This window comes from Fringilla coelebs (genome assembly GCF_963513975.1).
Source record: "Fringilla coelebs genome assembly, chromosome: 2".
Lineage (NCBI taxonomy): Eukaryota > Metazoa > Chordata > Aves > Passeriformes > Fringillidae > Fringilla > Fringilla coelebs.
The window spans coordinates 39,882,544-39,909,239 of record NC_140029.1 but is presented as its reverse complement, the minus strand read 5'-3'; the positions used below and the strand labels follow the sequence as shown (position 1 = coordinate 39,909,239).

General features: G+C 39.4%; 2 protein-coding genes across 2 annotated transcripts in view; one reads left to right on the top strand and one right to left on the bottom strand.

The window, feature by feature from the left end:
• UBAC2 (UBA domain containing 2) overlaps positions 1–26,696 on the top strand; it is an 89,665-nt gene that overhangs the window by 9,911 nt on the left and 53,058 nt on the right. The window contains exons 3-4 of the mRNA XM_084201324.1: positions 2,180–2,299; positions 2,719–2,825. Of these exons, the coding sequence (XP_084057450.1) occupies positions 2,180–2,299; positions 2,719–2,825 (227 nt within the window). The remainder of the gene's footprint in view (positions 1–2,179; positions 2,300–2,718; positions 2,826–26,696) is intronic.
• Positions 4,437–5,402, bottom strand: GPR18 (G protein-coupled receptor 18; the record flags this gene model as incomplete). Its single annotated transcript, XM_084200979.1, has 1 exon — positions 4,437–5,402. One exon carries the CDS (start codon positions 5,400–5,402, stop codon positions 4,437–4,439), a length of 966 nt encoding a protein of 321 aa, XP_084057105.1.

Here is a 26,696-nt window from a genome sequence, read left to right as displayed (position 1 = left end):
AGCTTTATTCTGATAATAAATTACAACTCTGCAAGAGCACTACTCATATTTACCAAGTATCTTGCTGATGCTGTGCAGGGAAAATACATAAATGATGTCTGCCTTTTAAAAATGTTACAGCCAAGTGTTTAGGGGAGGGAATGAAAAAGTCTGAGAAACTATTCAAGTTTTAAATGGAAATTGTGTGGGTTTGGGATTTGTTTATTTGTTTGTTTTGAGATTTGTCTTCAAAGGAATCCTCTCTTTCCATATGTTTGATCTGCTGAAAAACAGTAGTAGCTGCATTTTATTCAAAGAAAACATCTCTAATGTGTCTTAACCATAAACACTTGCAAGTATCTGTAAAAGCTATTACACTTTTGTTGTGGTGCTTTGGGAGAATTTGTGAGTTTGGATTTTTTATTTAATGAGATCGTTTCGCTTATTGCCACAGCCCTTGGAGCAAGCTGTGTACTATATCACTGAGTACCTCTGAGATCAGAGGGAACAGATTGTTTAACTCCTTTCAGGTGCTAATATTCAAATGAAAACTCTTAAAAGAAATTTTGTTTAGAATAAATTCACCTGCAAGGATGTGTTTAATGGAGAGGAATTTTTTCAGGGAATGAACAAACATTTTGGATGTTGGATTTAACACTTCTTAAAGCTGGTAGAGAGCACACATATTAAACTGAACAGTTGAAGAAGAGTACATTTGGTTTGGAAGGCAAAATATATGCTGTCCAAAATTAAAAGGTCATTGTCTCCATACAAAGGGACCTCAAGAGCAGTGAAAATGCTGTGTGTAAGAGATCTTTGTTACATCATATCTGTGTCTATTTTAAGCTGGCTAAAGCAAAGAGCAGTAAGGCTGGAAGCCTTTCATAGTCTGTGTGAGAGCTGCACAGAGTTAGTGCAGGAAATATTCAGCTGCAAGGTCATGGCCTTGCCAGTCTTGACTTCAGGAGGGGTGGTACTCAGGCTAGGATTTAAAACTGGGCATGTTGACATGGGGTAGTGAGAATGGTGAGTGAAGTGGATTGGGGCCAATAGTGTTTAGTGTCTTCATTCATAACTTGAACAGTAGGACATAGCGTTCTCTCAGCAAGCCTGTGGGTGATGTAAAACTTGGATTTGTAGTTCTTACACCTGTTAGTTCTGCAGCCATTTAGAGGGGAGAAAAGGGTCAATAGGAACATTAGTCCAGCAAGGTCAAATGCAAACTCCTGCATCAGAGAGCAGTAACACCATGCACCAGTACAGGCTGCGGGCTGAGCAGCTGGAAGTCACTTCACAGGAAAAGCCCTGAGGGTCCTGGTGGAGGCTTAAATTGAACATGAAGCAGAAATGCAGCATTGTGGCTGAGAAGCCCAACAGCATTCTGGGCTGCATTAGGTAGGAAGAGCCTCACAAGCAGGCCTGGATGGTGATCATCTCTACCCAGTCTCAGTGAGAGCAGTCTGAAGTGTTGTCCCTTGTGCTGGGCTCCTGAGTACAAAATTGACCTTGGCATGTTGCAGAGAGTCCAGTGGAGGACCACCAGGCTGGTCAGGGGCTAGATGATTTGGTGTATGAGGAGAGGCTGAGAGAGCTGGGTTTAACCTGGGGAAGAGAAAGGTTAGGGTAGATCTTACCAGTGCTTGTAAATACCTAATGTGAGGGAGCAAGAAAGGCAGAGCCAGGCCCAATGAAAGGTCAAGAGACAACTGGCATGAATTGAAATACAAGAAATCCCATTTAAAGGAAAAGGTTTTTACTGTAAGACTGATGGAACAGAGGAACAGTTTCCATCCTTAGAGATGTTCAAGACTCAACTTGGCATGGCCCTGAGCAAGCTGACCTGGTTAGACCTGCTTTGAACAGTTACACTGTACTAGTTTGTATCTTGAGGTTGCTTCAAAAAAATTTTTTTTATAATTCTAAATTCACTAGGGTTGTGATTTACATTTTTATTTCTAAGTGTAAACTAGGAACCTCAAAGTGTATTTTGAGTTAATTTCAATTTATTTATTTTAACAGACATCTGCTTTGAAAATATTTTAAAGAGACTCTCCATAACATACTAGTCTCTATATTTCCCTCCTTGACTGTGCTGCATTTCTCTTACCTGACTCCAGTATTCCATTCTCTCTGAGCACAAATTCTGTAAAGAATTTCCTTGAAGGAGGAGTGGCTTAACATGATGATATTAACCTTCCAGATTTGGAGACTTGTATGTGGAAGAACAATATGTCTTGATTTGAAAGACACATTCTGCAGCACTCTTCTCATTTACAACTTCCGAATATTTGAAAGAAGATATGGCAGCAGAAAATTTTCGGTAAGTTCAGTTTTGAGGGTTTTTTAATAGAAACTTTTCTACAGTTTAGTCTTGTACTCTTGGATGAATACTACAGTTTTATTTCTAGTTTGTTGTTTAGAAATATGTGTTAAAGGCTTGTAAAGATAATTTGGTTCTATTAAATTTAAATTTATATTGATAATACCTTGCAGTCAGGGGATTATTTTAATTTCTGTTTGCAGTTGTGTCACTTGTAAGATATCAGACCCAGATATCAATCTTACTCTTGATTCTTCAGTATCTAGACAAATAGACCTGGAATTACATTGTATTAAAGATTTAATTTGTCTTTATTGAACTACTATAGAGGTTTTCTTATTTTTTCTTATATTTAGAGGTATATTAAAACCTTACTTTGAAACTGCTGAATTGATTCAAATTAACCTTTTTCTCTCCAGTCTTTTTTACTGGGCGCTTGGATGCTCTCAGCTTTGTTTGATCTACTCCTTGTAGAAATCACTCAGTATATATTTGGCATCACCATCAACAGCTTGCCTTCTGGTTTGTAAGTAGCTTCTAATTAATTGGTTATTTTAGATATTGTTTCAAGGGATTGTTTTCTGAAGATTTTGTTTTAAAAAACCTTTGTGTATCACTTCAAATTAATTTAGTCCTCTTTTGAACTGAAGTGTAAAGGTTCTTGGCACAACCACTGTAATTTCAAACATTTATTTCTTAGCTATGATTTGTGTTTAATTTATAATTTACCCATACAATTATTAGTTTCCAATCCCTTAGTCTCATTTCTCTGTTAACATGATTGCAACATGGCTTGCACACAAATTATTGCTGTATTTGTTCTAAATCAGTCTAAATTGTTTGGAGACATTCAGTTTGTAAAAACTGGAATCAGGTTGTGCTGATTTCTGTCTTAAATCAGAAAGGCAACAGAACTGAAAGTCATGTGCTTTATGTTCACTTTTAAATGCATATGCATTTCATATTGGTATTTTGTATGTTTTTGAAAAATTGAGTGCCAGAGGTTGTTACTCCATTTTGTGCTTGCAGCTGAAGTTCTTACAGCTTTAAGGTGTTCAGTGGTTCAGTTTTACATAGCCTATGTTTGAGATTTCTGCAGTTAATAAAAGATATGCATATTACAGTAGGACCACAGAGCTTGCAGCCCTTTGTGGTTAAACTTCTGGCAGGTGAGATTACACAGACTTGAGTTTCCATGTGTTGCACACTCTGAGGTAATAATAAAAGCTCTTGGAGTAAGATTTTTAATATTAAACACCATAACAGGCCTTTTTTTAAATTTCTGCTTTTCCAGAGCATCTGTTGAAAGTATCTAAAGACTGATATATAAAGGACAAAAAGAATGTGTTTGATACTATAAAAATACATTTTTTTAGTGTGTGGGTATTCAAAAGAAGTTGAAAGCTTGAGTAGCTACTGCAGTTACTTGTATTTGTTACCTAGAGTTTGTTGCTAGGACATAGGCTACTAATGTGTGTGGAGAAATTAATATTTTTCTATATGTAAAAAGATACTTTGTGCAAAAGTAAGGTGTCATAAATGTGCACATCATACCCACAGGTAGGTAATGAACAATTTGACCATTTTACCCTTTGATGGTATTTTTATGACTGTGTAATATAGTCAGTTACAAAGAAATCTGCATCAAAGAAGTTTTTAATTTAGTAAAATATAAATTTTACCTACATATGCCTTCTCATTATGTCATAATTAATTTGATATTGAGAGAATAAAATTAATTATAGAAATGTGGGATATACAGTAGTTTTAGGAGCAGTTGATTATGCAAATATAAAAAAATTCATATATGCATTGCATCATAATTCTTCAGTGTTGTCTGCTTTATTATATTAATAGTCACTTTCACATCTGGCAATATTCACAGTCATTTGAGGTGATAAAAGTGTTGGAAAGTTTAACACATGCTATGTTTTAGTTCATTTCAGGTGAAACAACAAAAGATGTTGAGCAAATAAAAAGAAGTGCAATTATTATTCTGCTTCTGTCATATTTACAATGCAACTAATATATCTGTTACCTTTAGTTATAGAACATCCGTCTGTGTAGCTGAGTGCTAGAATTTGGAAAAAGAATCCCTTGTTTGCATTGTAAAAGTCCCTTGACATTTCTTCTCTTTTTATATCATTTCACTGTTCATATTATTGAGTGATCTTACACTTGCAGTTCTAAAACTTTTCCTGCGCATGCTTCGAAGGTAATTGCGATAAAGGATTACACTGATGACTCTTGCCTGGAATTGTTTGGAAACAATGTAGTACAGTATAACATCCAAGCAAGTACTGAGATTCATGAGGAAAGTTGTAAAGGCTGCCCAGGGATTGTAACTTGTATTTTCATCTTGCAACATCAGGAAAACAAAGCAAATGTGGAAGGGTACAAAGCAGATGAGTACCTGAGCAATCAGAGTAACTATAATTCTTATGGATCTCTCCTTGGCCTTAGGCTTCAGTTTGGAAGTCTTGCCATTAATGAAATGATAAATAATGACTAGGTAACACCCCATCATGATAAACAAGGGGATCAAAAAGAAAAAAATCAAACGACAAAAATTCAGTGTATTTACTTCCTTTAAATGGATGATATCAAGCATTTTCATGCAGGTGGTGAAATTTGAAGCTTGGTCTGGATCAGATCGTAGAAACACCAACGGGGATGTTGTTGAGAGGGTCATTATCCAGATTCCAATGCAAGCCAGCACAGCTTTTTTTGTATTTTTTAGTTCTTTGACATGTTTGGGCTGGACAATAGCCATAAACCTGTCTACGCTGATAAAAGCGAGCAGCCACAGAGCAATGGCTGGGTAAAACACAGTGAAAGCCCCGAGGATCCGGCAGAATGTATCTCCAAAAGGCCATGCTTCTGTCCCATGGTAGATTATCCGAAAAGGCAAGGAAAATATAAAAAACAGGTCAAGTAATGCGACGTTCATCATATATACAGTTATAGTTGTTCTCTTCTTGGTAGTGCAGCTGAACACCCATAGTGCAGTGGCATTCACCAGCAATCCCACTGTGAACACAAAGCTGTAGAAGACCAGTGATGCAATCCTGTATTCTTCTGGGTGGGAGTTTTCTGGCGTCATAGTTTAATTAAACTTAGGAATAGTTGTTGCACTCCATAAATCTCCTAAAATTAGATAAAAGATGGGAAGTTATTCTTAGTCAAATAAAATCTGTCTTTAAAAACCAACAGGAAGGTTGTTTTAGGACGGTGTTTAGTGATGAAACTATTGTTTAGCTCTGAAATGTGCGAGTTTTTTTGCTTTTTCTGACTGCAAATACATTATCATCCTCTGAGGGAAACATATGTATTGTCAGACTTGTGAAAATAGTATTTATAAGCATGTTTGAATAAAATATTTTTGTTACTTACAGGGCCTTTTAATATAAGGAATCAAAAAGTCAAGATTGGCACGTCAGGTGTGCATCAGTAGCTGATAATTAGATTGAAATAGTTGTATTATTAGTTGTATTAGCTTGAAATAGTAGCTATGACAGCTTTAGAGCTACTTTCTAAAGAAAATATTTCTTCAAGCTGTCTGTGTTAAAAAAATGCTTGACTAAAACTAGTTATGAATAGAAACAAGTCAGCATGGCATGTAGTGACATTTGGATATGCGAAGAGTACTGACTTTGCCTTTTATCTGTGTAGGACCTACTTAACTCCCAAAAGAGCAGGTGCTTGCTTATTAAAGACGCTTAAAAATACTCTTTGAGTGTCTGCATAGCTTCTAATACAGTGTTTAATCCCAGGGCATCAGAACCACCCACCCAACATACAAATAAAATTAATAGATGAATAGACTTCTGTTTAAAAAACTAGAAAGGAGGAAAGCAGCACAATCTCCAGCCAGGCCATATGGGAACAGTATTTGTCTGGGGGGAAAGTTGCTGTCTGGTAGCCAGCTACCCCAGAGCACAGTTATGTTCCTTCATCCAGCTTCCTGGTCGTAGGAGTTGGACATCTGAAATGTCACTCTACAGGCTGAGGTGATGAGAGCTGAAGGAGAAGATCCCTGGTTTTCTCTGGAGCTCATGAGGATGGCAGACCTTACCTGGTGTTTGCGTGAGTGCTTTGTTTAACCTTCACCCCCAGCACTTTCCTGGCTCTTGGTGTGGTCACAGTTTCATGACTTTATGTGGGAGGGTTCCTCTTGTCTGGCCTTTTACCCAGCCCTGTGGCAGCTTTGTGAAGAGGAGGAGGAGGAACAAGTTAGCTGTTTGTCTGATCTTCCCACTCGTGACAAACGGCCAAGGAAGTTCCACAGAATCTGTTAGGCACCAGCACTGTTCTCAAGAGCAGATGGGTGCATAGTTCCTGTGTGTTTTATCTTCAGAAGTGAAGAATGCATTAAAACCCAGGTTTATTATTACTGCCCATCTGGTTAATGCTTTCACTGTACTGTTACCAAATAGTTTCTCAGTGCTACAGGAATGCATAGAGGATTGAACCAGTGTTTATTAATCTGGTTGGACACTGGCAAATACCAGCTGCTTTTGAGAAGAGTACCATGGAGTAACTAACTTCAATATGACCTGCTAAATCTTTATATAGGTTAGTTTCTGCTTTGAAATATAAAGTCTGGGCTTCTAATGTTCTTACAGTTTACAGATATATTAAAGTTATGCATAGAAATAATTAACCCAGGTATGTTTGGTTTGGGAAAAACCATGTATGTAATACAAAAAAGAGGTTTGGGGTGCATCTGTATAAATGCCTCTCAAATTCCTCATTGCATGAAGAACTCTAAAAATAAGAAAAATAAAATAATTAAATAATGCTAGCAAACCTTATTGAAGGTTAGATGGCATATACTTAAAAATGCTGTGCATGTGCAAGCAGCATAGTTAAAATATTATCTGGCACACTGTTCCACTTTCACTACTGTTGCACAAAATTGTCCAAATGTTGCTTAATATACACCTCCCCCTTGCCCTTGCACATTGTAAGTGGTTTATTTTTCCTCTTTTGTTCTGTTATTTTTTTCTCTCTTGCTAGTGATTGTGTTTGACAGCGTAGAACTACCAAGCTCAATATCCTGAGTGATTTGGCAGGTGAATTGAGTAGTAATGTATAAGACAGGTAGGATAATTCACTTGAATGTTAAGAAACATCATGGATTTTAGTTTTGGTTTTGCTCTTTTCTCCTTTAGACTTGCAGTGACTGTAATTATTTCTGATCAGGTCATGTTTTCAAAATAACCAGTAGCCTGATGTTGATGGGAAGAGAGGAAGCTGAATCTGGTGTGATCTACTTTTCATGCCTTGTTTGCTGGTTATTTCAAGTTTGTGACGGTTTTGAGATATATCAAAGAACTGACTGCTGTAACAGAAAGGGTTTGTTGGTTTTTGGGTTTTTTTGGTGTTTTTTTTTTTTTCCTGGGTTTCCCAACTTTGTGAGTTTAAATGCATGCCAGTTAATTTTTAAGAACCTAAAATGTAGCATTTATGTAGGTAAGAAATATTGATATTTTTAAAAAGCGTATGTTACCTATCTGCATTTACAATTGGAGATACGTTGCTTTTTTGTTGGTACTTCTCTGCATGGAGTTCAGGTTGATATCTTCCAGCTCAGCCCAAACATATCTTTGGGTGCCTCTGGGTGGATGATTTTGCCTAGTTGCCATTTTTCATAGTGGGAACATTTACTTACTGGTATTGATTAAAGCACTTGCTGAAGAGCCCTTGGAGTCACTGGTTTCTGGAAGACTTGTCTGTGTTAATTCTGAATGATTCTTCTGTTGTTTCTCTGTATGTTTTATCAGTCTTTTAATTTTTTAATGATAACTTACATTCTGAATATCTAATGTGAATTGTGAAGGCCAGCTAGGTGCCCTGTATGAGAACAAGATGTTGACAGCAAAATCACAATTAAATCTCTTCCTCCAGATTCTTAATGTGAGTTAGGTAACAGTGGTTCCATTTAAAGGGCCATGTGTGTATCTCTCTTCCCAAGTCCCCGTTTTACTTTGTCTGTCCCTTACATTTGGTTGCATTACTCCAAGAATAACATTGCATTCAATGAAGCATGGAGACACCAGGTAACATGATCTCCTGGTTTTCATTTCATGAAAACAAACATTTTGCTTTTAGTGATAAATGTACTTACCAATGTTTTCATTTATTGCATACTCTTAAAATTTTTGTTAAAATCCTAAACAAGTATTAAGGTTACTATGCTTTTACAAATACAATCATTTTCCTTTAAATGGTATTTATAGAATGCTGCTGATATTTTGAAAGTGCATTAAAAATTAAATATCTTTTCATTAGTTCTAGAATTAATGCACATGTTCTGCACCTGAACAAAGTCACTTAGCAACATGTACGAACATCCAAGTTAGTTTGTTAGCACAGCATAAGGGATCATTACTCACCTTTTGTGCTCTACAAAATTTCTTCAGAGATGCTGCTTTCATGGCCCCAAATCTGTAGAAAGTTTAGACTTCCTCTTCTTTGCTCAGTGTCGCTTAGCTAAAATAGCTCCTCTTCTCAAGCAGGAAACAATTACGTAATCTCACTAGTGTTGAGCTCTTTTATTGGTCATACTTAAAAGTTACTATTTCATATAGGTGTAGTGTCTGTGAACTGGTATTTCTATAGCCTTTCAACAGTCAAACTTTTGTCATATTTCCAGTGTGGTCAGACTGGGCTGTTGTACTACATACATTTTCAACTTTTAAATGTTTGTGGTATAATGAAAGCATATTTTATGTTAAAGTTTCCGTAAAAAGGTATCTGCAAGAATACACATCTTGGTTATGCATAAGTTTCTAATAAGCACAATAGAAATGTATTTTCAGTGGAGCATAGTCTGGTGGATTTTTTGTGGAAATCCCCATTTTATTTATATTGCCTTGGATAGTAGTCAGTCTGAAAGTGACAGAAAGTCACTGCATTTGAAATGAGAAGTTTGATTCACTTGAATACACAACTTTGTTTATCCTGTAATTACAACATTTAGTAACACAGCAGCAATATTTCTATTTTTTATTTGCTGTCTAAATTAATAACATGCTTATTTGAGAGCTTTGCTGGAAAATGCTGTATGAAAAGAGGCTTTAGCCTGTGTTAAAATGGAGTAAAATATCTCAGCTGTGTCACTGCAACAGACATCTTAGGTGGGATGGGAGTAGTCACAAAGGTTTATAGATGAAGAAGACTAACTTCCTGTGTTTCCTCCTTGTCAGATTGAGAAAAGATCCACCCTTTAGAAAAGCAATTTGGAGAAGGAGCCCATTCCATATTCTCTGCAGAGTGTTTGTTGCTTCAGGTCTCTGGCTGGCAGTCTTTGGGAGGTGGAAGCAGAGAGCTCTGTGTTGAGTAGGGGAGCAATAATGTTTTGTTCTCCACCTGACATGTCATCAAGAGTTTGCCAGGATGTTCACTTGGTGTGAGAAGCAAAAAAGTCCTGCAGTTCAGAAATTGACAGAATCAGGTTTGTTTGTGGGAAGTAGGTAGGTGATCCTCACTTAGTGCTCAAGAAGACTTCTGGGAAAACAAACCCCTCTCTACTGTAGTCATGTAATTTATCTCAGCTGAATGGGTTTGTGTTAGCATGTAGGTGTCTGCATGGGTCAGTGTGATTGTTAAAGTAATTAGAGGGAGGGATCTGGGAATGATTTTTGGTGTGTAGATTACCTTTAAATATTTAGGGTACTTTTCTGTTCAGGTGAGCTAATATGAAACTTGTTTTTTTATGATCATTCCAAAGGCCTTTTAAATGCAGTGAGCTGCAAATCCTGCCCAGATCACCCTAGGGAAATATAAATTTATTTAAAAGCACTTAATATTTTAGGACTAAGGAGTATCTTAAAAGGACTAACCAGTGCTGAAAACTCTTCAGTGGCTTTATCATTAGTAAAGCAACTCCAGAGCATGCTTCAGCAGAACAGTGCACTGTTTTCAACTATTCAGTGCCATATGTATATCTTCTGGAAGAGAAGAACTGGACTTTTGAACTCTCCTGGGCAAGAATACTTTATTTTGGGAAAAAATACAGGAGTGTGGAAGCACCTTCCAAGCAGAACTGCACTGTGAATGCAGTTTATGCATTTATGTTTATGCAGTTTATGTTTATGCCAAAACAGGCAAGTGGACAGCCAGTGCCTCCCTTAGCAAAAGAGGAAGTACAAAAGTGATTCTGGGTTAATGAGAAGTGGGCAGATGTTGAGTTTGGGATCAGAGAACCTATATACTGTGAGTTGCCTCTAGTCTTCTTGTCTGCTTGGGGGAGGGTGGAAATTGTGACCTCTTGTAGCTGTGTCACTTTGTCTGGAGGGTGGCTGATGTTCCGACCCTGCAAGGGAGGTCATACCTTGTGAGGGCAGCTGGAATCAGATCCCACAGTTTACACAGGTGGCTAGCACCAGCCCAGTTGAGTTTGCTGGCAGGTTAGCCATCCATCTGGTTTGCTGCAGCATGTCAGTGTGTGTTCTGCTTTCACTCAGGCTTTTCACAGCCTTCCTGGTGGAGAAGAGAAACCTCTCTGCTGCTTGTAGGCTGGCAGGCCTTCCCCCAGACGTGGAGAGGTAGCTCTGTTTGGCAGCAGGAGGCTGAAAAGAGGTGCTTGCAGTACCAGCAGTTGCATACTCCTTGTCTAGGTGCTCAGCTGGCTGCAGCTGCAGGGTGGTAAGCATTTGGAGGTGAACACCCAAGTCAAAAGTTGCACTGCCTGTGGTTTGTGAGAGGCAGTGGGCTGCTCTGCGGTGCCACATTCCCCTGTAACTTTGGTTTCTGCTGTAGGAAGCACCTGGCTCTATTTTTATTTCCTTTGCTGTTTTATCAGCTAGAAATGAGTGCCTTGCATTGGTTTCCCACAGATGGGTGCGTACTTCCTCTGCTCCAGCTTCTACTGAATTAAATGCTCAGTTCCATCTGGGGTCTTCTTTTGCTATTCTGAAGTTTGAGCAGTAGACAAGGTAATTTTACTTGCATTATGTTGTGCTAAAGTTAGTTTTAAGTAGTTGAAAGTTAAGCCAATGTACTTCCTGTCTGAGGATAAGGCAGAGTGCATGTGGTCTGTTATGGTGTCTTCACTAACTGTTAGTAAGCCTCTGAAAAAATGAGTTTGATCACTTGCAACAACCTTGAAGTGCAGCTCTGAAGGGATTGCCTTCATGTTGTTGCTTTTGCAGAATTAATGTACTGCTGGTTCTTTCAGTGGTTTAGTCATGGTACAGAAAAGTCTGTTTTGCCTGTTCACTTACTGTGTAATGTATGCTTTGTCCAGCTGATACAGGGAAGTTCTGCACACAGTGGGACAGAAGGATTATTACCCTCTGCCTCAGTTTGGTAGGGAACTGGCTGGAGCTCATGTTCTTCTCCTTTCAAACTTTCCACCGTTGGGATCTATTGAAAAGAAAGAACTGAAGCTTCTTGCATGGCTCACTGCACCAGTGGTGCAGGAAGCAACTCTCCCATGTCAGTTTGTTAACTTACTGGCTTGCTGTCGTGGGTGAGTTCACATGCACTTTTGGGTTACTGTTCTCAACCTTGATGAAAACTGGCCTCATTTTTTATTCCCATACTGTGTTCACCATGGTGAATACTGAAGAATAAACTACTGGTTAAAAGTTGGCACTGAATGCATAAAGTCATTGCAGTTGTTCCTAGTTTTGCTCTGTTAGTCAGAGGCTGTGTCATGGCATAGCTGTCCCTCCTCTCCCACTCATCTGTGAGGGGGTATAAATGCAGTGTGCAGCAGAGCTGAAGGAATGAAAAAGGGAGCAGCTTAAGAGAGCTGCAGCCTACTTAGCTGCTCCTGACATGTCTTATTTACTGTCATAGTTTGCTTTCTCTTCCCTGTTTTGCCAGTACATGGTATGGTTTGAGGAAGGAGATCTTGTTTTTTCCCGTAAAAAAACCAAAACAACAACATTCCATGTTTCTCCTGGGTTCATTTCAGTTTTTTCCTATCCTTCCTCCCTTCTCTTCACCCCCCTGCACCACCTCTTGTACAGCCAGGACACACCCTGTATCGCTAAATAGCCTAAAAATATACAGTGCATTTGGCCTGTAGTTCAACTGTTTATCATTGTCAGTCAGCCTTTGAAAGAAACAATACTTCAAAAATTAGTTAAAGTGAAAGTTGCATCTCTGAGATGTCTGTGACAGTGGGGTAGTGGATTGGACAGTGGTCTTTTACACACCAGCAATCTCAGAGTGTCCATAGTCTAATATTAGCTCATGGCAAGTACCAACACAGCTCCATGCTCGTTGATGATCCCATGTTGCCCTTGACACATTCCTGTGTTCTGTTTTTTGGGAAGCAGATTTCCCAATTCAAAAAGTGCACAATTCTCATGACAGATATTTCTTAGTTTTTAAAAACTGGCATGAATGCTCAACTTTTTTATTTTCTTTTTTTAAACCTGCATTGTCAGGAACTAGTTAGTTCCAGTTTGGAAGTGTCTAGGAGAGGTTTTTTTCCAATACTGTTTCCTTACTAAGTATGTCATATGTGATTTTTTACTATTAAACTGCTCTTAAAGGTCCCAGGTGCATAAGAAGTATTGTTCTGAAACTTGATACACCTCCCAGGAACAGAGTTAGTGTTTCAAAAGAAATGTCTTATTTGGAGCTGCATGTACTCAGCTTCCTTTGATGAAGTCAAGTGCAGGATTAGGGAGAGTTGTTCTGACTCCTCCAGAGTTCAGGAGTTTGGACAAGCTCTGTCAGTAACTAGCCCAAGTATATGTTATCAGAAATTAAACAATTAAAAATTGCTACATGGGCTTTAGCAGACCAGTGAAGGGTTTAATTAAAAGTACCTGAAGTTAGAGTGGGCTGTGTGAATTAGAATAAGCACTTCAAATTCAAGGGTGCCTTACAGTGTGTTGCCCAGCCCTGGCAGGTAGCTTGCTTTGCAGAAGTGACGGTCTTCTAATGCTATGCTGCCTGCACCACCTGTCCCTGGCACACATGAACAAGCAGCAGTGCGTTGGGGTTGGGAAGCCTGGTGTGCTGTGGTGGAGTTGAGGTGACACGAGAGGAGCATCAGGATGATAAAGCGGCTGGCATAATCCAGGCTGGGACAAAGCAGCCCAGTGCCTGCTGCACAGCAGTGAATCTGGTTGGTTAGGAGCTCTGCTGGACAGGTTTGCTTGGTGTGTAGGCTCAGCATTGCCCTTGGAGGGAAATGAAAGAGCTGCTGAGCATAGTGCACCAGAGCACCAGGAGAAGGCCACCTTGTGCTCTGAGCTGGCTATGATGGACAGCAGAGCTGGCTGCAAGTGGGTCATTTCAGAATCACTGTCTTTTCAGGTATGGAGCCGGGTTCAGAGGACTCTGTATTTCCCAACTAACTGTTTAACTACAAAAATTATATCTATTTTACACACACACACACTAAAGGAAGGGGCTGAAAATCCCGACCTTTATCATGACAAGAGGCCTAGGCGAGTAAGTCAGGGCATAAATCTGAAGTTCAATAATTTAAGCAGCTGTTTTCCTTACGTAGAGATTGTGTTGGTAAAAGTGGTTTTAAGATAGGAGGGAGCAGTGAAACTGAAGTGGGACTTGTGTGTTCCATATTCTCTGCCACTTTTATCCTTTGCCTCCAAATCATACTGCCTGTCAATGCTTTTTTATTTTCGTCTTAGAACATCTGGGACATTGCCTTTATTTGCTTGTAACTGAGCCATGTGCTGTCTGATGATTGAGGCCACCAAATTCATATCACAAATAGCAGAAATGAGAGGGAGTGAAAAGCTTGTTTTGAACAAGGAACAGTGAGAGAAGAAAGGGCAGTAAAGGTGGCAGGATGCTGGACAACTCTATATTCCTTCTTCTTTCAAATTTGGCAGCATATGGAGGTAACCATAAGAACTGTGAATAGCAGTTCTGGCTGGCTCTGAATCAGCAGCCCATGGTTCACAGCATTCATTACTGTCTAGATGATGTAGTTTATTTCCAAGGTAATGGGGCAATAAACCTGTCCCATTTATTGAATGAGTGATTGACACAGTGTCTTGTAGTAGTGATCCTGGATCTGACTTCTCTTTAACTGCCTGACAGTTCCTGGCCCAGTGCTTGTTCTCCCTGGTGTTAGGATTTCTCACTCTGGAAAATGGGGTTTAGCCTCAAATGCGAAACAGTTGGGTGAAATGGTTTTGATTTGACCTCTGCTGTGGTGAGGACTAATTACTGCATCAATGCTGCCATCTGCGGATCTTCAGCGAGCATAGCAACTCATCTTTGGAACAGCACAAATGGCTGATGGAGGATTAATTCCTTTGTACACCTGCACTACTTAGCCAGTTTTTCAGGAAAACTAATTATGAAGAATGAAAGCCACTTTGTCTCTCCTATGAAAGGGACATACCATGTGACATGGAAGCTGTGACTGTTTCCATAGTTGTGGAACTTCAAATACTGTTATTGCTCAAATAATTACATTTCATACAGGTCTCCCCTTTGCATTTCTGTTTAATTAATTCTGTACATTAAGATAAAATTCTAAGAATGAGTTGAAAGCAAAGGCTTTCTTACTGTGCACAGTCTGAGCTTACCCTGAAAAAGTGAAGAATTAGAAGACACCTAGTGGAGGAAGAGAAGAACGACTGGAAACATTTACCATTCCTCTTTTGGCTTTGGTATATAGCACAAGGATATAAACTAATAATAGAATTTGAGCAACTCTGTGTTTTTAAGCTACTATCTTTCTGATTTTGTTGTTGTATTTGTCTCCTATGTCTTTATTAAAATCAGACACAATAGCAACGACTTTCTCTGCACAGCATTCCATTTTTCAGAAAGAGTGTTCTGAAAGTTTTATGATTAAATTATTTCATGAGAATAAACAATGCCTTCTTTCCTATGTGGGAATAGGGGCCTCCTTTTTAGCTTAGCAGTTAATCCTTGAGGGTTATTTTCAGTCCACGTGGGCATGATCAAGCTTTCTTTCTGTCTTTACTGGCAGCTTGGGGTTTTTTTCCCCTCTCTTCTCTTCCTCTTTCCGGAGTTAGGAACACCTTGTTTGTTCGTCATGTTCAGCCGTAGTAAAGAAAGACAGGGATGTGGAAGTCCCTTTGGAATTTAAAAGGAAATCCTGCATCTAATTGTAGATGTCTGTGCCAAACAGTTCAGTACAAGTTATCATTTCAGCTATTGTTTGCAAATTGGCTCACTGCAGTGCCCTCTGTCATTTGATCTGAAGGGAAACAAGCTTAAAGGAGTCATTGCATCCTAGAAACATCAATTGTCTCCTGTCTAGTTCTGCTATGAGCATAGATTGCTACATTTTGTTTTAAGGATCTGATGTCTTTTCATGTAAATGATGTTGTCCTCCATCACAGAATGAACTGCTTCCATTCCAGTGATGTTCTTTGAATCTCTTCCCTCTCCCTATATTTGTAGGGCAGTTAATTATTTGATTGCAGTGGAGGAAGAAGGAAGAAAAATGAATGACTAATTCTTCAGAGTGGTTGAAGACATCCTTAGTGTGAGGAGATACTCTGCCTGTTGTAGCCTTTTGCAAAATAGAATGTGGTGCTAGGATTGCTCTCCTAGGACAGATGAGGAGGGTAATGAAGTAACTTCACAAAGGAGGTCTTGCAGTGTCTGATGCTTTAAAGAAACCCCTCTTGATTTACCAAAGTAATGGACAGAAATTGTTCAGTAACTTCAGTGGTATCTAAGAAAGTACAGTTGTATGACTGAGACTTTAAAAAACAAATGTGCATGAAATGGAAGATATTGTATACAATTAGTAAAAAAAGTATTGCAGTTGTTTTTCTAAAGAATTTAGAAATAAAAATGTCCCTTTTTCAGAGTTAAATGACCTTGAAGAGTTGGTATAAGTAACAAGATATTTTAAAATTTCCTCTTGGCTTTTATTTTATGCTTACTGAATAGTCTCCTTTTGTTTAGTCATCACTTTTCTTCAAATACCTTGGTCTGTAGTTGAGAAAAAGGGTTATATGGTGGTCTTAATGGGGAAGTTTGTTTTGCAAAGAAATCACTTCTCTGCTACAGCTTTTCTATTTTGTTTCTGTTTTATCATGAACAATCTAAAGAGTTTCCTGCCAGCAACTTGTGCCTTACAATACTTACTCATTGGAAAAGTTCAACTGCAGTCATGAATCACAAGGAGGTGTGAATGGTCTCTTGACCAAAAAGCCCTAAAATGGTGGGAAGCATTTTAATGTTCAAGTATTGTGAAGTAAGCCAAACTGTGTGAATAAAATAAATATTAAAACCTCCCTTTACTAGTCTTCAGCCTTTGAAATATGTTATGATGTCTGTTACAATATCCTCATCATAATGTGGTTAGAAGAAATTTGATTTTTTTACCAAGAGTACAAATGTAGTTAAAAAAATGGCTCAGCTAAAAAAATAGCACAACATTTACCAATAATATTTACTGTAGAAGAGGACTGAAGAGTAGCCGATAACTTAATTGTTCTACAGAATTATGCTTAAAATATTGAACAGGGAATATATGAGTCACATTCTGTATTTAGCTTCAACTTATTGTCTCTACCATGAAAATAGGTCATAGTAAATGAGGCAAAAATAGCTTGTATGCTTTGTCACATAGGTCAACATTAATTGCTCCACTTTGGCTCCACTCTGCCCAAGCATTTTGCTAAATACAGATCCTTTAAGATCATTTAATGCTTGTATCAGATGGGAGCTGGGAGTGAAGACCCTCTTCATCCCATCACATACTGAGGTGTGGACTGGGTGATCTGGGCCATTTGTGGGATCAGTAGGGTAGACAGAAGCAGGGTTTCTGTGCTGAAATGTTGGAGCTCATAGTGCAGTGAAGGATCAGATATCAGGAGATGGTAGGAAAGGCTACGGCTCTCATTCATGTGTGGTGCCCACCTCTCCCTCCCCCGTACAGGCAGTAGTCATGTAGCCAGATTTATCCATGCAAAGAATTCTGGGAGACTCATGCTACCCAGGTGGTTCTCTGCACTTCCTTTACTCCAGGAAATATTAAACAGGTGAAGTTATGGGAGCTGTAAGTTCAGGTAGCATCTGCATGTTTTGAAAATATTTCTCAGGTGAAGTAAGAAGCTGTGAATCTAATAATGTTGAAAAGCAAGCCAATGAAATCATAACCCTTGAAATTCAGGTGTGTAACATGCCAGAGTCTTGGATCACTACTTATCAAATATGTTTTCTCTAAGGCAAGAAGTTTGGAGAATAAAAGTATATGTATTAGAGTTAAAAGCTATCTCCATTACAAGTTGGATCATTCTCAGTATAAGGTTCTACTTTTGAGGTAATATGTGTCTGAAGGGCCTCTTGAAATAGGTGCTTATCTTAAATGAGGTTGCCCGCTCTTCTTGATTCAGTAGAGTGCCGCACAAGTGGCAGTTTACCAGAGTAAGTGTCAAGATCCTTAAGGTCTCCTAGACAGCTCTCTTTAGATTCAGAAAGATTATAAACGGCTTGGCTGTCCCCCATGGAAGCATGAGTTTGCTTCCAGGCTATCCCTGTCCAGGCCTGGAGGGCAGGCACTTCACTCAGGCTGGGGTGTGCAGCCTCACATCCTTCTGTACGTGAGTGCCTTCAGTGAGCCCCTTGGCACTGTGTCCATAGGTGATGCTTTGCTCCTTGCTTGCCTTGCACACGGGCACAGTTTGAGAGAGTGAGTGTACAGTGGTGGTAAAGCCAGTGCCTATGGGATTATAGCCTATTGTCATCATTTCCTGGTATGCAGTCACAGATTTCTGTGGCCTAAATCAGGAACCTCCTGTGACATCTTTTGAGAAACAGAGACCTTGTGTCTTTGGTTTGCCTACCTGTGTATCAGCTAGGCAGCAGCCTCAGGCTGAGTGGTCCCTTTGTCCATCTAGGTACAGCTTAAAGCTGACAGTACCATGGTGCATTACACAGGTGTGAAGGCTGAGCATCACTCTCTTGCTTTACAGATCATTTGGTGGAACTGACTTTATTTGTTGACAAATTATTGAGTGGGATTTCAAGGGCTTCAGTTGGGTGTGTCATAAGCAGGAAATCTGAGACGGTTTCTCAGAGCTGTTTTAAAAATGTTTTCCTCTGTTCTAGAACCAGTAAGTTATATGGACACCTTTTCCAGTTTTCTAACAATACAGAGAGATTGGTCAGGATGCAGATGAGTTAGCTGTGATGACAGCATTCCATCTGAGAGGGAGCTTTTGTTCAAGACTATCTCAGCTAGCAATGCAGTCACACAATATCTACTTCTTTGGTTTTTATAATTTTTTTCTGGCCTGTGGGTAGCTTTTGGGCTTCTTAAAGCATGTCCACTAAATCTTTAAGTGAGAAACAGTCAAGGAGAAGCACATACTCCTTTGTAGTTCATAAATGAGCTGCTTTCCCATTAGTATGAGACGTTTCTCAATGTTAAAACTTTTGTTCAGTTTTTTTACCTTTTTATTTCTGTGTCTTGTACACTTAATAAAATCAGTTCCATAAAGGGATACTCAGCATTAATCTCTGTGCTTTTCTGTGGAGAGCTTTTCTATTTCTTGTCACCAGGGATTTTAGCAAGGGCTTGATGAGAGGTGGTTTTGTTTGTTTTGCCTTCACTTAATGATCCTTTTTCTTAGTGAGATTTGATGCAGTCTCTCCTCACACCAGAGCTCTTTGAGCCTGTGGTCACCAGCTTTTTTCACCTTTTGATAGTGTTTTGGTCATTGTGTGCTCTGCCGCAAGTTTGAAAGAAGATTGAAGCCTGTGTGGCTGAAACAGTAGAACATCCTGTGCTTTTCCTCTTTTCTTTTTTAAGATTTCCTCAGAATTCATCCCACATTCTTGTATCACTTGTCAGAAAATCAACCTGCTGGTGTTTCATTTAAACCCCTCTTTTTTTTAGAACTGGGGCACTTCTTTACCTCCTGGACATTAAGTACTTTTTTCTATTTCTAAAGTTTTCTCAGGAGTGTTTCTTGCTTCTTCAGTGCAATAACTGTCTCTGTACAGACTGTCACAGTAAACAGCAGACGGTGAGGTGACAGGGGAGCTCGGGGCAAACACGAGGCTGGAACTGCACAGTGGGATCACTATGTTCCTTCTTCAAGTAACTTTTTTTGGGTTGTGTCTAAAAGAAGTGAGTGTTTGCAGTAATCCCAGTGAATGTTCCTGCAAATATTCATTCAAAGGAAAAAAAATGACTTCTTGCTTATAACTGGAGACAGGGATGTATTATCTGTCTACATATCTCTATCTTCAGGTCTACTTCTGAACTCCTTCTGTGTGTCAGAAGTTTGAGGTAAGCAATAGAAACATTAGGGTGTGTTTCGCTCCTTTCACACTGTGTTTAACCAACAAGGGGAGTAGACAGTTAGGAGTCCTCCTTTCTGGCATTAAGCTGAAATGTCTTTGTCCTTAAGTGCTTAAGTAATGCACTTCTAGGCTATCACTGATTAATCTCATTAAAAAAAAAATCTTGCACTAAATATGTATAGCAGGAACTCATTTAAAGAAATTTCTGCCTAATATAGGACTGGTTGTGAAAAGAGCTGAAAAAGTAAGGGGACAGGATCAGAAAATGAGACCAAACATATTTAGACTCTTGAGGGAACTAGGAAGATCTTAACATATAGGGCAGAACAGGCAGAGCAATGGTAGAAGAAAATAGCCACGTCAAATGCAAAGTGGCACTTGGTCAGTGTAAGGGAGTCTGAGTTACCTGGACTGAGGGCTCTGACTTGCATTCAACTGATGGAAAGAGTGGGACTCATTCAAACCATAACCATGGTTCCCAGCCATGTTCTCCACTCCTCTGCCAGTGCCTTGCACAGGAGGCAGCAAGAACAAGCACACGTGGCTTGGAAGGTGCAGTTTTGTAGCAGGGCTGAGCTGGTTGAAGTATGGGCTGCTGCTTAGAGAGCAACCAGTTGGCTCTCACCTGTACTTTGCTATCTATCACTTGCAGCACGAGTCATCTGACCTTTTGCAGGCAGTGGTTATCAGGAGATAATGTTTGAAAATAAAACATATATATGCTTATGTTTTGTCATTTGGGATCATTTCCCACCAGCTTAAATTTTTAAACCTACTCCTTCTGGGGTGGATGCATACCAACACCAGAGCAAGGAAAGTGATGGAAACATGTAGCTGGGTGATAGAACAGGACTTACTCTTTCCATTGCTCTGTACCACAAGATTCACAGTTGATTACATCAGCCCAGCCTCAGGTGCCTGATGTTAAGGCACGCATTGCTGCAGAGTCGGTAACCCCTGACAGAGGATGAGGGTAGATGAGGCAGAAGGCCATAACCTCTGACCTGGGGTTCTCTGTGGTGTATCACAAGCCCTGATTTTAGTAATTATAAGAGGAGTCATTATCATCCAAAAGCTCTGCCCTATACAAAGTTGTGCCATTCAGGATATCACATGTAATAACAAATGCATAATCATGTGTTTTTTAAGTGGTGTCAAGATTTGCTGAGGCTTTTGAGGATGATCTTGAAGTGTGGCAATGCTCCATTTTCACATTAATTAGGGTACTTACCTCTGCCTTGCAGTTGGGATGTGAAGTCAGTCTGATATTGCACCTCTCAGGCACGCTCATGTTCACTAACACTATTTAGGTGATGAATGCAGTGGGAGGTAATTTGACAAAAAGTAAAAAACAATTACCAATGATTGAATATGTCTGGAAGCAAGATGAAACATCTTTGAAAGGCCTCCCTGAAATGAGCTGTGCTTTTAAAATTCAGAGTATTGAGTGGCATTTGTAATTGCAGGCACTTGTCACTTTCACACTTACTGTTTAGTTGCTTTTGTTAGGTGGAAAGCGTGGTTAGAGATCTGAGAACTAATTATTCCAATTGAAAACTGGTCTGCCCTGCAGCAGGATTAATCTCTGTGGTCAGTACTCTGTAAGCAGCTTATGGAGGTAAACATTACATGTGTCTCTGCCAACCTGGCTAAATAATGCCAGCTGTCTTAACGCTTTTTGAAGGTAAATGAGCTGTAATTGGATTTCTGCACTGGATAATTTTAAACAAGGGCTATTAGAAGCAGTAGCTGGTGTGAAGAAACTCCACAATAGGCACATTATGATGAAATATTGCATGTCTCTTAGTGATATAGTATTTGTCTGTTAAAAACAGGATAGCACATTACAAAGAAATGTACTTTAGTGAGGCAGTTTCAATTTTTTCTTATTATGTGTGAGCAAACAGAAGTGGTAATGAAGTTTGGATTGAGTTGGCTGGAGGGGGGGAATGCTGCTACTGAGAGTTGCACAATGTCCCAACATTGTGAATTTACTAAAAAAAAATTAAAAGAAGGGAAAAGATAAATTGCTATCTTTTGTATTTCAGCAAAACTTGAAAAAAATAAAAGCAGACTTTTTTTTCCTGTAATAATATACTTAAAAGAAAAACCTGACATTTCAGTCAGAAATTGTTTCTCCATGCAAACGGTTTTTGTAAGAGGGAGGTAGATATTAAGAGTGGAAGACATTAATTTGAAGAGATTTTTAACCACTCTGCTGGCAATCTTTGCTTATTGAAAATTATTAGAAGCTTAAAACTGAAACCAAGTGGGGAGAGCAAATTGTGATGTTGCCCACAGTATTTCATTTGCCTGGTGTTGTTACCAAAGACCAGCAAGTGGGGTTTTTTGGGAACCACAGTTAAGAGTTCTCAAATAGTGAAATCTAAATTTTTATATTTAGGGAGCTTTTTTCTTTCACTAGTTTGTTTTGAACAAATAAAACACAAGTTTATTTAGCTTCTGATGTATTTGTGAATTTTTTACACCAGTATTTAAGCTCTTACATATGAAGCACAGGAATCACTAAAAATTTTGGTCATTTTTTTCCCAAGTTCATGTAGCCTTAATTGATGGTTTCATTTTTGTGTGTTTTTTACCATCCCTAGACCATAAATGTGGGAATTTTTTCAAATTCATATTACAATTCCTTGTTTTCTTACAACCACTGCTTGATTACAGTTTTTCTCAGAGAGCACTGCTTGAGTGTCTCACAGATTTTAAGATCACTCACTGTTTGGTTTTCCATGACTAGTAATTTGCTTATGTTTTTATTCCTTTTTTATTCACACAAAGCCTTATCATTAGTTTGTTTTTTCATTTTGCTCATAACAAAAATTAATTCATTAATTTTTTTTAACTTAGTGGCTTTGGTCTTTTTGATTTGATAGAATACTTCTTGGAGAAAAAGAATTGCAACTCATCTCTTATCCTGGTATTTGCAGTTGGAAAAGCGATAAATAAAATACCAAGGAGGTCTTTTGCACCAAGGAGAGGACTGAATCCCTGTAAGAAAGGCACAAACACTTGCAAGGCAGATAACTGTTCATTAATAGCCTAGAAAAGCCAATAGCAAGTTATGAAATCCTTTATCTTTTCCAATGCTGGGAACAAGATGTTGCAGTCCTGGCTGGAACTCAGGTCAGGGGCAGCACACAATACAGATCCCATCTGTGGTGAGGTTCACCAGCTCTGACATCACTTATATTCCTTCAGGGTCTTCTCACAGCACAGATTGATCAGTCACTGGCAGATCCCAGCAGGGAGTAAGGACATGGCTTTCAAGACCCCCTTGAGCAATAAACACTCTTAGATCATTAATGAAGCTGCAGTAACAAAACTGTTTCAGATAATAATTCATATGAATGAGACATTACATTATACACATATACTTAAGTGTGCATTGACTACACATTGGGTAATTATGTGTTGACTGTGCATATAGTGATTAATTATACTGTTGATTAGTGTGTCTTGATTAAGTAGTGATCATGTAGTATGCATGATCCAGAGGCCTGCACCTCAACTAGTAGTTATGTGGGTCATTGCCTCTTCACAAAATAGTTGTCCGCTGCTGTCTGCTACAGTAGGTAAATCATTATTTATAAGGTTATTTCTGCAACTGCCAACATTTTGGTTCAAATTACAGCTGATTTTATGTTTTCTTATCAACTGAAGAGGTATTGCTGTCCTAAACAAAGGTCACTTAACTCAAATAAAATTTTCTTTATAGTTCTGAGGTGCTCTGCAATTCTTAGTGTGTTTTGCTGGTACACCCTGACATTCTTCCCAGACCAATGCTGTCAGCATCCTGTGTATGGAGGAATCCTGCTGTTAGCAGTTGTGTTGTATCATCAGATGAAATGGTTCTTAGTTGCTTAGACCTCTTTCTGATATGTTCACAAAGTTGAGTAACACTGTCAAAAGAGAGTAGCAAGACCTTTTTTTACTCGTGGGTCTGTGGCCACTGAGGCACACTTGTTTCCTGTTTTTGTTTGGGACTAGAATGTGGCACTTCTTGAAAGAGCATTAGAATCAGATTTCTGAGAATTTTTTTCCCTTTTTTTCATGTTGTGAAAACCTTATCTGGACCATATGAAGATGAGACTTCATCTGTAGTTAAAATACATTACGGTACTACCTCTTTATTGATGTCTGTTCCAAAAATTATTTTTGTGGGTTTTTAAAAATTACAAATCCGATCAGTAATCACTTAATTTCAGCAGGAATTTGCAAGCTGCAGCACAAGAAGCGCTGCAGAGGGACTGTGATGGCAGTTGTGCTTAACTGCTTAAATAGAGATGCTGAGCTGCACAGTTAAGTGGTCCCACACCACCAGCAGCCACACTATTAGGAAGGCAGGGCTGTAGCCAGAGGAATTAATTTTTCCAAGTTCAGCTTCCTCACATAGTGGAGGAAATGTAGAGAGACCTTTTGTGGAGGCAGTAAAATCAACTCAGACATGAGGAGGCATTTCCCTGACCCTGGGCTCTCCATCTGCAGTGGCCCTCAGCTGGTTGCTCTCAGCCATGAGCTTGGCCTCTGGGTTTGCCAGCTGTGGGCAGCTCTCCCTGTGCTCTTGGGTGTGGCCAAGGGCCTCGGATGTGTGTGCTGGCTGAATGGCTGAAATGGTGCAGGAGAGCAGCAAGAGGGGCAGAGGTGCCCTGGTTGTACCTGGAGTTGTGAGCTGCTTGTCTTGCAGTCACTCCTGGTGTTTGTGGTCATTATTTTTGGTTCTGGCATCTGAGTATGTTAGTTGTAGAGCTTCTCTTCCAGCTTTTGGCTTAAAAGGGGTTAAAGTCTAAAACACCTTTGCCTAATGTGCCTAATGGTATTAATACAATGTAATCTATTATGTAAGTAATTTCAGATGACTTGATTATCCTGGTAGCTGCTCCTTGCGCATTTAAAATAGTTGGGTTGCCCCCCTCTGAGTGAATGAAGTAAGGTTCTGGTGAGTGTTCAGGTTGTTTCAAATAGCTGGCATTGAGAATACACTGCATTGATTTTATTCGAAAGACAAAAATAAAGAATGGACCCAGAGTTGTCTTTATAGTCTGATAACTTGTGAGGAATCTTCAGTTGTCTCTGTTTGTCAAAAATGTCTCACACATGCAGCTGGCTGGAGAGGTTCATCTCTCCCTGTCCCACTGGGGACAATGATTTGTGATTGTTACTTCTGGACAGAGTCGCTGTAACTGTCCCTACTTCAAAGCTGTGTTACTAAGATATCTAGTACTTAGTCCCTTGGTATCAGTAGCTGCCAGTAAAACACAATCTGGCTACTCTTGGCTGGTGAGTTGAGAATAATCAGTCTTCAGCATCTCTATATTTAAAGTAGGCTGCCTTGGAGTTAAACTAACCACAACTTCCCTTGAAAGTTACATGACACAGGAAGGATGAAACTGCTAAGCTTAGCTGATTAGAGGGAGGAACACAGCTCTCCTTTTGCATGGTATAAGACAATGCATATTTTTCTGGAGGGGATAGGATAACCACAATGTTGCTGCCTTCCAACAGGTGCAAAACTTTCTTTTTTTAGTTTGGCCCTTTGCACAACATCTGTCACAACTGAGGAAAACAAAAGAGGAAGAGGAGAAATTCATACTTTTGCAGTGAGGAAAAATGAATGCATTTTTGTGAAAAGAAATCTATGCCATGTATTGACCTTTCTTTTATTTTAGGAGGATGCTAATGACAGCATTTTGATAATGGCATAAGTAGAGGACAAGACCAGAAGATTTTAAAGTTATGTAATTTGCTAAGTTTTACTGCAAGGTCGTTGAGTTGCTTTCCTGTCTAACTTGGACTAATTTGCTGGTCATAACAGAGGCAAGTTGAAAGGAGCCCCTCGGGATTATGTTGCCCAGCCCGGGAAGTACCAATTTCAGCATGGCTGTGTCAAATCAGGTTTGGAGTATCTCTAAGGACAGATATTTCAAAAGCTTTCTGTGGAACCTTTCCTAATGTCTGACTAATCTCATGATGAAAAAATGCTTCTTAATGTTTAATTGGTCCTTGATGCAACTTTTGCCTGTTATTGGGTGTTGCCATCTTTTCTGTATCCCTCCCCATTAGGCAGTTGCAGATAGCAGTAACATCTCTCAGTGTGAACCATCTCAGTTCCCTCTGCCTCTCCTCCAGTAACACATGCTGCAAGCTCCTTCCACATTTTTGGTGGCAGTCTGCTGGGCTTGTTCCAGTATGCCAAGTATCTTTCTTCTACTGGGAAACCCAAAACTTAGTACATTCCAGGTATGATCTCACAAGTACCAAATGGAGGGGAAAGAATTCTTTTTAAACACAGCCATGTTTGGCTATGAGGTCACACTATTAGCTCCTCTTTAACCTGTCTACCAGGAGCCCAGAATTTTTTGCCAGTCTGCTTTCTAACCAGGTCATGCCCAGCCTCCACTGTTGTGTGGGGTTATTCTAGCTTGGTTCTGCATTTGGCTTGCTGAGCTTCATGAGGCTCATGTGAGTCCATTTTTCCAATCCATTGAGGTCCAGTTCTTCCTTATTTAGTGTCTTGGAGCAAGGTTATCCAAATTTGTCAGTCATGTGGCAAGATCCTAGTTTAGAGAATCTTTATGCTAATTTGGTAAGAAAAGTAGATCAGTATACTGTTGATCTCTTGTGTATAGAGGTATACACACTAGATGCCCTGTTCTCTACTGCCACACAGCAGAAACACAGCTGGATTCCTGTTCTTTATTTATACTTGTCTTCTTTCCTTCTTTTAGAGTTTGAATGAAGTGGTGAACAGCTTTTATCTGACTGTTCACAGGAGAAGAGACAAGTTAACTTGAAGGAAGGGGATTTGATGCAGGTCTGTAAAATCACAGGTACTTTGGACAGGGTGAATAGAGAGTCACTGTGTTCATTCGTTTCTGGTACAAGAAGCAAGGGACTTCAGATGAAACTACCAGGTGTCACAAGTGAACAAAAATGGCTCCAGACACCATGGGTAGTTTTTCTGTGCAGCTTCTTGCTGCAAAACGCTGCAGTTGCAGATATTTTCTTTGAGTTCAAAAAGGGACCAGACAGGCTGATGGAAGAAAACATTGATGGAGGGCTGTCATGTGCAGAGATGAGACATCTGCCTCAGGAAGTCCAAAGTTAGACATTGGAGGAAGCCAAGGGAGGATTCTGA